General features: G+C 49.3%; 1 protein-coding gene across 1 annotated transcript in view; it reads right to left on the minus strand.

Annotated features, from left to right (window-relative positions):
• nbeaa (neurobeachin a) overlaps positions 1–12,500 on the minus strand; it is a 328,032-nt gene that overhangs the window by 193,241 nt on the left and 122,291 nt on the right. Inside the window, 1 exon segment of the mRNA XM_052520397.1 lies at positions 6,303–6,403. Coding sequence (XP_052376357.1) covers positions 6,303–6,403 — 101 coding nt within the window.

A 12,500-nucleotide genomic window follows, 5' to 3' on the forward strand; every position in this document is an offset into this window, starting at 1 on the left:
GAGCAATGGAGGGATGAGATGGAGGGGGAGGAAAGGGGTTCCAGGCGTAAGAGCTGTGTTGTTGCAGCATACAGGAAGGATGTTTGGGGAGGGGGAGGGGAGAGGAGAGAGAGGAGAGATGGAGAGAGAGAGGGGAGAGATGGAGAGAGGGGAGAGATGGAGAGAGAGGAGAGAGCGGAGAGATGGAGAGAGAGGAGAGATGGGGAGAGGAGAGAGGAGAGGAGAGATGGAGAGAGAGGAGAGATGGAGAGAGAGGAGAGATGAGGAGAGAGGAGAGGAGAGGAGAGATGGAGAGAGAGAGGAGCGGAGAGATGGAGAGGGAGAGAGGAGAGGAGAGATTGAGAGAGAGAGGGGAGAGATGGAGAGAGAGGAGAGATGGAGAGAGAGGAGAGATGGAGAGAGAGGAGAGGAGAGGAGAGATGGAGAGAGAGAGGGGAGAGATGGAGAGAGAGAGGGGAGAGATGGAGAGAGAGGAGAAAAAGAGAGGAGAGATGGAGAGAGAGGAGAGATGGAGAGAGAGAGGAGAGGAGAGATGGAGAGAGGGGAGAGATGGAGAGAGAGAGGAGGCGAGAGATGGAGAGAGAGAGGGGAGAGATGGAGAGAGAGGAGAAAAAGAGAGGAGAGATGGAGAGAGAGGAGAGATGGAGAGAGAGAGGAGAGGAGAGATGGAGAGAGGGGAGAGATGGAGAGAGAGAGGAGAGGAGAGATGGAGAGAGAGAGGGGAGAGATGAAGAGAGAGGAGAGGAGAGATGGAGAGAGAGAGGAGAGGAGAGATGGAGAGAGAGGGGAGAGATGGAGAGAGAGAGGAGAGGAGAGATGGAGAGAGAGAGAGGGAGAGATGGAGAGAGAGAGGAGAGAGAGGGGGAGAGATGGAGAGAGAGAGGGGAGAGATGGAGAGAGAGAGGAGAGGAGAGATGGAGAGAGAGAGGGGAGAGATGGAGAGAGGAGAGAGATGGAGAGAGGTGAGGAAAGATGAAGAGAGAGAGGAGATGAGAGAGAGAGAGAGAGAGAGAGAGAGAGAGAGAGAGAGAGAGAGAGAGAGAGAGAGAGAGAGAGAGAGATGGAGAGAGAGAGGAGAGATGCAGAGGGAGAGAGGTGACAATGTGAAGAACGCTAGATGAATTGAGAGGGAGGGATGGAGATAGAGAGAGGAGAGATGGAGAGGGAGAGAGGTGACAATGTGGAGAACTAGATGAATTGAGATTGAGGGATGAAGGGGATCATGCACGGAAAGAAGATGACTTTGATGATGATAATGGTTAGTGACAACCGGGTCTGGATAGTGGGGACAAGGATGTAGAGGGACGGAGAGATGGAGGAGGGGAGGAAAAAGGGGGAGGAAAGGATGAAGAATGTTGGTGTAGACACTAGATGGTTGTCTGGGGTTGGTTATGGGTCACAGGGAGGAGAAGTATTAACCTGAGGAGACAGCACAAGCTGCCCCTGTCTCCCTCTCTCCCTCCTCCTCCTGTCTCCCTCTCCCTCTTCCCCCTGTCTCCCTCTCTCCCTCCTCCCCCTGTCTCCCTCTCTCCATCCCTCCTCCTGCTCTCTCTCCCCCTGTCTCCCTCTCTCCATCCCTCCTCCTGCTCTGTCCCTCCTCCCCCTGTCTCCCTCTCCCCTCCTCCCCTGTCTCCCTCTCTCCATCCCTCCTCCTGCTCTGTCCCTCCTCCCCCTGTCTCCCTCTCTCCATCCCTCCTCCCCTGTCTCCCTCTCTCCCTCCTCCCCTGTCTCCCTCTCTCCCTCCCTCCTCCTGCTCTGTCCCTCCTCCCCCTGTCTCCCTCTCTCCCCTGTCTCCCTCTCTCCATCCCTCCTCCTGCTCTCTGCCTCCTCCCTCTCTCCATCCCTCCTCCCCTGTCTCCCTCTCTCCCTCCTCCTCCTGTCTCCCTCTCCCTCTTCCCCTGTCTCCCTCTCTCCCTCCTCCCCCTCTCTCCCTCTCTCCATCCCTCCTCCTGCTCTGTCCCTCCTCCCCTGTCTCCCTCTCTCCCTCCTCCCCTGTCTCCCTCTCTCCATCCCTCCTCCCCCTGTCTCCCACTCTCCCTCCTCCCCTGTCTCCCTCCTCCCTCTTCCCCCTGTCTCCCTCTCTCCATCCCTCCTCCCCCTGTCTCCCACTCTCCCTCCTCCCCTGTCTCCCTCTCCCTCCTCCCCTGTCTCCCTCTCTCCATCCCTCCTCCTGCTCTGTCCCTCCTCCCCTGTCTCCCTCTCTCCATCCCTCCTCCTGCTCTGTCCCTCCTCCCCTGTCTCCCTCTCTCCCTCCTCCCCTGTTTCCCTCTCTCCATCCCTCCTCCTGCTCTGTCCCTCCTCCCCTGTCTCCCTCTCTCCCTCCTCCCCTGTTTCCCTCTCTCCATCCCTCCTCCTGCTCTGTCCCTCCTCCCCTGTCTCCCTCTCTCCATCCCTCCTCCCTGTTTCCCTCTCTCCATCCCTCCTCCTGCTCTCTCCCTCCTCCCCTGTTTCCCTCTCTCCATCCCTCCTCCTGCTCTGTCCCTCCTCCCTGTCTCCCTCTCTCCCTCCTCCCCTGTTTCCCTCTCTCCATCCCTCCTCCTGCTATCTCCCTCCTCCCCTGTTTCCCTCTCTCCATCCCTCCTCCTGCTCTGTCCCTCCTCCCCCTGTCTCCCTCTCTCCCTCCTCCCCTGTTTCCCTCTCTCCATCCCTCCTCCTGCTCTGTCCCTCCTCCCCCTCCCTCTCTCCCTCCTCCCCTGTCTCCCTCTCTCCATCCCTCCTCCTGCTCTCTGCCTCCTCCCTGTCTCCCTCTCTCCCTCTCTCCATCCCTCCTCCCCCTGTCTCCCTCTCTCCCTCCTCCCCCTGTCTCCCTCTCTCCCTCCTCCCCCTGTCTCCCTCTCTCCCTCCTCCCCCTCTCCCATCCCTCCTCCTGCTCTGTCCCTCCTCCCCCTGTCTCCCTCTCTCCCTCCTCCCCTGTCTCCCTCTCTACCTCCTCCCCTGTCTCCCTCTCTCCCTCCTCCCCCTGTCTCCCTCTCTCCCTCCTCCCCTGTCTCCCTCTCTCCCTCCTCCCCCTGTCTCCCTCTCTCCCTCCTCCCCTGTCTCCCTCTCTCCCTCCTCCCCTCTCTCCATCCCTCCTCCTGCTCTGTCCCTCCTCCCCCTGTCTCCCTCTCTCTCCTCCTCCCCTGTCTCCCTCTCTACCTCCTCCCCTGTCTCCCTCTCTCCCTCCTCCCCCTGTCTCCCTCTCTCCCCTCCCCCCTGTCTCCCTCTCTCCCTCCTCCCCCTGTCTCCCTCTCTCCATCCCACCCCGTCCTACGCATCAGCAGCATCTCTGTTTATGATGACATGACCCCCCCCCAATCCGGTCCAACGTAACCATACTGTCTAACCATCCTGTACAACAATTCTGTCTAACCCATCCTGTCTAACCCATTCTGTCTAACCATCCTGTCTAACCCATCCTGTCGAACCCATTCTGTCTAACCATCCTGTCTAACCATCCTGTCTAACCATCCTGTCTAACCCATCCTATCTAACCATCCTGTCTAACCATCCTGTCTAACCCATCCTGTCTAACCATCCTGTCTAACCCATCCTGTCTAACCATTCTGTCTAACCCATCCTGTCTAACCATCCTGTCTAACCATCCTGTCTAACCCATCCTGTCTAACCATTCTGTCTAACCCATCCTGTCTAACCATCCTGTCTAACCCATCCTGTCTAACCATTCTGTCTAACCCATCCTGTCTAACCATCCTGTCTAACCATCCTGTCTAACCATCCTGTCTAGCCCATCCTGTCTAACCATCCTGTCTAACCATTCTGTCTAACCATCCTGTCTAACCCATCCTGTCTATCCCATCATGTCTCACCCATCCTGTCTAACCCATCCTGTCTAACCCACCCTGTCCAACCATCCTGTCTAACCCATCCTGTCTAACCCATCCTGTCTAACCCACCATGCTAACCCATCCTCTCTAACCCATCATGTTTAACCCACCATGCTAACCCATCCTGTCTAACCCATCATGTCTAACCCACCATGCTAATCCATCATGTCTAACCATCATGTTTAACCCACCATGCTAACCCATCCTGTCTAACCATCCTGTCTAACCCATCATGTCTAACCCACCATCCTCCTCTCTAACCCATCATGCTAACCCATCCTGTCTAACCCATCATGTCTAACCCATCCTGTCTAACCCATCATGTCTAACCCACCATGCTAACCCATCCTCTCTAACCCATCATGTCTAACCCATCCTGTCTAACCCATCATGTCTAACCCACCATGCTAACCCATCCTGTCTAACCCATCATGTTTAACCCACCATGCTAACCCATCCTGTCTAACCCATCATGTCTAACCCACCATGCTAACCCATCCTGTCTAACCCATCATGTTTAACCCATCATGCTAACCCATCCTGTCTAACCCATCCTGTCTAACCCATCATGTCTAACCCACCATGCTAACCCATCCTGTCTAACCCATCATGTCTAACCCACCATGCTAACCCATCCTGTCTAACCCATCATGTCTAACCCACCATGCCCCATCATGTCTAACCCACCATGCTAACCCATCATGTCTAACCCACCATGCTAACCCATCATGTCTAACCCATCCTGTCTAACCCATCATGTCTAACCCATCATGTCTAACCCATCCTGTCTAACCCATCCTGTCTAACCCACCATGCTAACCCATCCTCTCTAACCCATCATGTTTAACCCACCATGCTAATCCATCATGTCTAACCCATCCTGTCTAACCCATCATGTCTAACCCATCATGTCTAACCCATCCTGTCTAACCCATCCTGTCTAACCCACCATGCTAACCCATCCTGTCTAACCCATCATGTCTAACCCACCATGCTAACCCATCCTGTCTAACCCATCATGTCTAACCCACCATGCTAACCCATCCTGTCTAACCCATCATGTTTAACCCATCATGCTAACCCATCCTGTCTAACCCATCATGTCTAACCCACCATGCTAACCCATCCTGTCTAACCCATCATGTCTAACCCACCATGCTAACCCATCCTGTCTAACCCATCATGTCTAACCCACCATGCTAACCCATCCTGTCTAACCCATCATGTCTAACCCACCATGCTAACCCATCCTGTCTAACCCATCATGTCTAACCCACCATGCTAACCCATCCTGTCTTACCCATCATGTTTAACCCACCATGCTAACCCATCCTGTCTAACCCATCATGTCTAACCCACCATGCTAACACATCCTGTCTAACCCATCATGTCTAACCCACCATGCTAACACATCCTGTCTAACCCATCATGTCTAACCCACCATGCTAACACATCCTGTCTACCCCATCATGTTTAACCCACCATGCTAACACATCCTGTCTAACCCATCATGTCTAACCCACCATGCTAACACATCCTGTCTAACCCATCATGTCTAACCCACCATGCTAACACATCCTGTCTACCCCATCATGTTTAACCCACCATGCTAACACATCCTGTCTAACCCATCATGTCTAACCCATGCAACACATCCTGTCTACCCCATCATGTTTAACCCACCATGCTAACACATCCTGTCTAACCCATCATGTCTAACCCACCATGCTAACACATCCTGTCTACCCCATCATGTTTAACCCACCATGCTAACACATCCTGTCTAACCCATCATGTCTAACCCACCATGCTAACCCATCATGTTTAACCCATCATGTTTAACCCACCATGCTAACCCATCATGTTTAACCCATCATGCTAACCCATCCTGTCTAACCCATCATGTCTAACCCACCATGCTAACCCATCATGTTTAACCCATCATGTTTAACCCACCATGCTAACACATCCTGTCTAACCCATCATGTTTAACCCATCATGCTAACCCATCCTGTCTAACCCATCATGTCTAACCCACCATGCTAACCCATCATGTTTAACCCATCATGTTTAACCCACCATGCTAACACATCCTGTCTAACCCATCATGTCTAACCCACCATGCTAACACATCCTGTCTAACCCATCATGTCTAACCCACCATGCTAACATCCTGTCTACCCCATCATGTCTAACCCACCATGCATCATGTTTAACCCATCATGTTTAACCCACCATGCTAACCCATCATGTTTAACCCATCATGCTAACCCATCCTGTCTAACCCATCATGTCTAACCCACCATGCTAACACATCCTGTCTACCCCATCATGTCTAACCCACCATGCTAACCCATCCTGTCTAACCCATCATGTCTAACCCACCATGCTAATCCATCATGTCTAACCCATCCTGTCTAACCCATCATGTCTAACCCATCATGTCTAACCCATCTTGTGTCCCCCAGGTATACTCACCCAGATACTGTTGTCTCCCCTCAGCATACTGAATAGAAGCTTCAGCTCCTTCACCGTGATACTGTAGCTGGCCATCACCCCCAGCATATCCACTAGCAGATCTAGAGAGAGACAGAGAGACAGATAGAGACGAGAGAGAGAGACAGAGATGAGAGAGAGAGAGAGACAGAGACAGAGACAGAGACAGAGACAGAGACAGAGACGAGAGAGAGAGACGAGAGAGAGAGGAGAGAGAGGAGAGATGAGAGAGAGAATTACAGAGAGTACACAGCGGCAGAATACCTGACCACTGTGACTGACCCAAAATTAAGGAAAGCTTTGACTATGTACAGACTCATTGAGCATAGCCTTGCTATTGAGAAAGGCCACCGTAGGCAGACATGGCTCTCAAGAGAAGACAGGCTATGTGCTCACTGCCCACAAAATGAGGTGGAAACTGAGCTGCATTTCCTAACCTCCTGCCCAATGTATGACCATATTAGAGAGACATATTTCCCTCAGATTACACAGATCCACAAAGAATTTGAAAACAAATCCAATTTTGATAAACTCCCATATCTACTGGGTGAAATTCCACAGTGTGCATCACAGCAGCAAGATTTGTGACCTGTTGCCACGAGAAAAGGGCAACCAGTGAAGAACAAACACCATTGTAAATACAACCCATATTTATGCTTATTTATGTTATCTTGTGTCCTTTAACCATTTGTACATTGTTAAAACACTGTATATATATAATATGACATTTGTAATGTCTTTATTGTTTGGAAACTTCTGTATGTGTAATGTTTACTGTTAATTTTTATTGTTTATTTCACTTTATATATTATCTACCGTTAACACATGTTTCCCATGCCAATAAAGCCCTTGAATTGAATTGAATTGAGAGAGAGAAAGAGAGAGAGACGAGAGAGAGAGAGAGAAAAGAGAGAGACAGAGACGAGAGAGAGAGAGAGAGAGAGAGAGAGAGAGAGAGACAGAGAGAGATGAGAGGAAGAGAGAGAGAGGAGAGACGAGAGAGAGAGAGAAAGAGAGAGAGAGAGAGAGGAGAGACGAGAGAGAGACGAGAGACGAGAGAGAGAGAGAGAGAGAGAGAGAGAGAGAGAGAGAGAGAGAGAGAGAGAGAGAGAGAGAGAGATGAGAGAGAGAGATGGAGAGAGACAGAGAGACAGAGAGAGAAAGAGAGAGAGAGACGAGAGAGACAGACAGACAGACAGACAGACAGACAGACAGACAGACAGACAGACAGACAGACAGAGAGACGAGAGAGACAGAGAGACAGAGAGATGAGAGAGTAAGAGACAGAGAGAGAGAGAGAGAGAGAGAGAGAGAGAGAGAGAGAGAGAGAGAGAGAGAGAGAGAGAGAGAGAGAGAGAGAGAGAGAGAGAGAGAGAGAGAGAGAGAGAGAGACAGAGAGATACGAGAGAGAGAGAGGGAGAGAGAGAGAGTAAGAGACAGAGAAAGACAGAGAGTGTGAGACAGAGAGAGATGAGAGTGAGACAGAGAGAGATAGAGAAAAGGAGAGGTGAGACAATACTAGAGTGTGCTGATGTCAGCGTTTGGCAGACAGGGTTGTAGCTGACTGTGTTAAAAGAAGTGGTGAGTAGTCTATCACATGCCTGGAGACACCACTGTGAGGTCATCAGGAAGGGACAGACTGTAATATGGGCATGCATCCAAAATAGTACCCTTAACCTATATTGGTCAAAAGTAGTGCACTAAATAGGGAATAAAGTGATATTTGGGACGCAGCCCTGCTGAATAAGATGAGAGGAGGAGAACAAGGCTGACGGTTTAGGTATTCTGAACCAATTGTGTTTTATGGGTAGTTTCTTTGTGTTGTTTGTAACTTACTATATTACTTATTTAGTACATAATGTTGCTGCTACCATCTCTTATGAGTGATTACTCACCACAGCGATTACTCACCACAGACTGGCAGAATCATTTTTTTTTCTTTTAACAAGTCTGACGATCCCGATGTGACGATATACTGCTTTCTCGGGAACAGGCCCAGATCCCTGTCATGTGACGATATGCTGTTTATCGGGAACAGGCCCAGGTCCCTGTCATGTGACGATATACTGTTTATCGGGAACAGGCCCAGATCCCTGTCATGTGACGATATGCTGTTTATCGGGAACAGGCCCAGATCCCTGTCATGTGACGATATGCTGTTTATCGGGAACAGGCCCAGATCCCTGTCATGTGACGATATACTGTTTATCGGGAACAGGCCCAGATCCCTGTCATGTGACGATATGCTGTTTATCGGGAACAGGCCCAGATCCCTGTCATGTGACGATATGCTGTTTATCGGGAACAGGCCCAGATCCCTGTCATGTGACGATATGCTGTTTATCGGGAACAGGCCCTTCAGATCCCCCACTTCCTTCCATTCTGACGCAAATGCTGTTTGGAAAATAAAACTGGAATATCAGGCCCAGATCCCTGTCATGACATCAAGATATGCTGTGGGATATACAGGGCAGGGAACAGGCCCAGATCCCTGTCATTTTTATAAACAACAGCTGACGATATCTATGTCTCGAGTTTTGCTGGCCTGAGGTAACAGATAAGCCCAGATCCCTGTCATCTGTATTCTTCATAGCTGTCTTACATAACACCACAGACTGATGCTGGCACTACTGTTTATCCGCCATGAGGAAACAGGAAAACGCCCCAGATCCCTGTCATGTCATGACTGGCCTGTTTATCCGTGGAACAGAATCCAGATCCCTGTCATGTGACGATATGCTGATTATGGGGGGAGGCCCAGATCCCTGTCATGGTTTGCTGTTTATGGGGGGGGGGTAAAGGCCCAACACGATTACGGAGGTGGGGGGGAGGGGGGGGTGGAGGTGGGGGGGAGGTACAGAGGTGGGGGTGGGGGGGGGGTGGAGATGGGGGGGTACAGAGGTGGGGGGAGATGGAGGTGGGGGGTACGGAAGTGGGGGGAGATGGAGGTGGGGGGGAGGTACGGAGGTGGGGGTTTTATGACACCTCACGCCCATTGTAAATCTTAAGGCAGCAGACAAAATCCCTTTGTCCTCTCGGAATGGAGGCATGGAATGTGTGATGGGCCGATGGAGAACCTTCCTCAGAACAGTAACATGCAATAAATGGACTAAATGGGACAATATGTTTCGTCAGTCGAAATGGTGGTAATGACGATAGACGGATGATTAAAATTGAAGTCGTTGTTGTTATGTTATTAAAAGTTAAATGACAACATTATAACAAAAACATTGTACCTTGAAGAGTTTTCACAATATGTACCTGACGTTTGCATACTGGATGTTGTGTGCAAAATGTCCAGATCAAAGAGAATGTTTTTTGTAAAGATGAAATGTGATTGTTAGTTGTCTAAACTGGATCTGGAGTAAAAATCCTGACCTCGTAACTAGTTGCGCCCAGAGAACTTGTCCTAAAGGTGGAAACGCCCATTTCTGACCCGAGGTGAAAAACATCTGAGTTAAGAATTAACATTGACTAGGTGACCACGAGCTGCAGCCACGGTCTGATTAGTTGTAACACCAAAACGCAACACGAGGTTGAAGAAGACAAAGGAACCTATTAACAACCTACAGATGAGTAGCTGTGTCTAAGAGGGTGAACTCAAGCAGGCCCACCTGGTTACCTCTCCAAGGAATCTCTGCTTTCATTCCCACCCTGGAAACATCTACACAGCTGATTATCCGTCCTCAGAAGACCCTTTTTCAGAACAAGGACGAGGAAATAGACCACAAAGAGAAAGGACACTGACATCGTGAGGACAATCAGCAGATAGTTTTACCCTAGGTAACCAAATAGGTAGCGTCATCAGAGGAGAAGTACTACGAGACACCCCATTGGGTTATACCTCCGACAGTCGTAATGACATCATTATATTCTGATCCATAAGAGTACTAGGCAGTTCGGGGCTAAACTAAACATCGTTCATACAAATCTATAGTACCCAGGTGTGCTTTTCTCTCGGGCATATCTAGGGGAGCAGTCTTATATACTAGGGAGCAGTCTCTAGGGTCTATCTCAGTCTATAGGGTTATATACTCTCTCTCTCTTATATACTAGGGAGCAGTCTATAGTGTCTATCTCAGTCTATAGGTCTATACTAGGGGAGCAGTCTCTTTCTCTATACTAGGGGAGCAGTCTCTAGGGTCTATCTACTAGGGAGCAGTCTATCTCTATACTAGGGGAGCAGTCTCTCTCTCTCTCTCTCTCTATACTAGGGAGCAGTCTATAGGGTTATCTCTCAGTCTATCTCTCTCTCTCTCTTTATATACTCAGTCTATCTTATATACTAGGGAGCAGTCTCTAGTCTCTCTCTCTCTCTCTATACTCAGTCTTTTCTCTACTCCCTCTCTCCCTCTACTCTCTCTCTCTTATATACTAGGGAGCAGTCTCTCTTTCTCTCTCTCTCTCTTATCTACTAGGGAGCTCTATCTTATATACTCTCTTTCTCTCTTTTCTAAATCCCCACCTTGTGTAACACGTGTCATATAGCGTTGGCCTGTTTCATTGGACTCTAAGTTCTAATAACCTAGACTGTGTGTTTGTGTATACCAGTCAAATTACCATTTTAGCTAGTTAGTAAATAAATAATCAACTCAATTGGTGTCTATAGGGTTATATACTAGGACTTATTTAGTGGGACTCTATAGGGTTTGTGCAGATTCCAGTCTATAGGATAATGCGAGCGTTCAGAATGAGACTGTAGAGGAAACGGATTAATTAGCGACTGTTGTAAAATCGATATTCTGATATTCTTGGGTTATATTTGGGAAATAGAAACTCAATAGGGTTATATACTAAGCCAAAACTTTCCCGTGGTGCCCAGTCTAGGTTACTGAGTTAATAATTATCTGATGAATTTAATCAGTCTATAGTAACTATAAACAGTTAGTCATTCGATGAACATCAGTCGTCACATTAATCGATACAATGTTAAGACACCGGGGCCTTTGATGCAGGGAAACTTAAATCCATCTAAACAAATTTCTATCAGCATGTTCAATGTGCAACCAGAGGGAAAAGATCTCTGGACTTTACTCCACACACAGAGACACGTACAAAGCTCCCCCTCATCCGAGAACACCTTTTCTCCACACACAGAGACGCGTACAAAGCTCCCCCTCACCCTCCATTTGGCAAATCTGACCATAATTAAATCCTCCTGATTCCTGCTGACAAACAAAAATCAAATCAGGAAGCACCAGTGACTCGGTCAATAAATAAGTGGTCAGATGAAGCAGATGCTAAACTACAGGACGGATTTTAACACAGACTGGAATATGTTCCGGGATTCCTCCGATGGCATTGAGGAGTACACCACATTAGTCATTGGCTTCATCAATAAGTGCATCGATGACGTCGTCCCCACAGTGACCGTACGTACATACCCCAACCAGAAGCCATGGATTACAGGCAACATCCGCACTGAGCTAAAGGCTAGAGCTTCCACTCCTCTAACCCGGAAGCTTATAAGAAATCCCGCTATGCCTTCCGATGAACCATCAAACAGGCAAAGAGACAATACAGGACTAAGATCGAATCGTACTACACCGGCTCTGACTCTCGTTGGATGGGGTAGGGCTTGCAAACTATTACAGACAACAAAGGAAGCACAGCCGAGAGCTGCCCAGTGACGCAAGCCTACCACACGAGCTAAACTACTTCTATACAGGCTTCGAGGCAAATAACACTGAAACATGCATGAGAGTAAAATCTGTTCCGGAAGACTGTGTGATCACGCTCTCTGCAGCCGACATGAGTAAGACCTTTAAACAGGTCAACATTCACAAGGCCACAGGGCCAGACGGATTACCAGGACGTATACTGCGCTGACCAACTGGCAAGTTTCATCACTGACATTTTCAACCTCTCCTTGTCTGAGTCTGTAATACCAACATGTTTTAAGCAAACCACCATAGTCCCTCTGCCAAAGAACACTAAGGTAACCTGCCTAAATGACTACCGACCCGTAGCACTCACGTCTGTCGCCATAAAATGCTTTGAAAGGCTGGTAATGGCTCACATCAACACCATTATGCCAGAAACCCTAGACCCACTCCAATTTGCATACCGCCCCGACAGATCCACAGATGATGCAATCTCCATTGCAGTCCGCACTGCCCTTTCCTACTTGGATAATATTAATTGACTACAGCTCAGCGTTCAATACCACAGTGCCCTCAC

This window comes from Oncorhynchus keta, chromosome 6 (assembly GCF_023373465.1).
Source record: "Oncorhynchus keta strain PuntledgeMale-10-30-2019 chromosome 6, Oket_V2, whole genome shotgun sequence".
In the NCBI taxonomy this organism is placed as follows: Eukaryota; Metazoa; Chordata; class Actinopteri; order Salmoniformes; family Salmonidae; genus Oncorhynchus; species Oncorhynchus keta.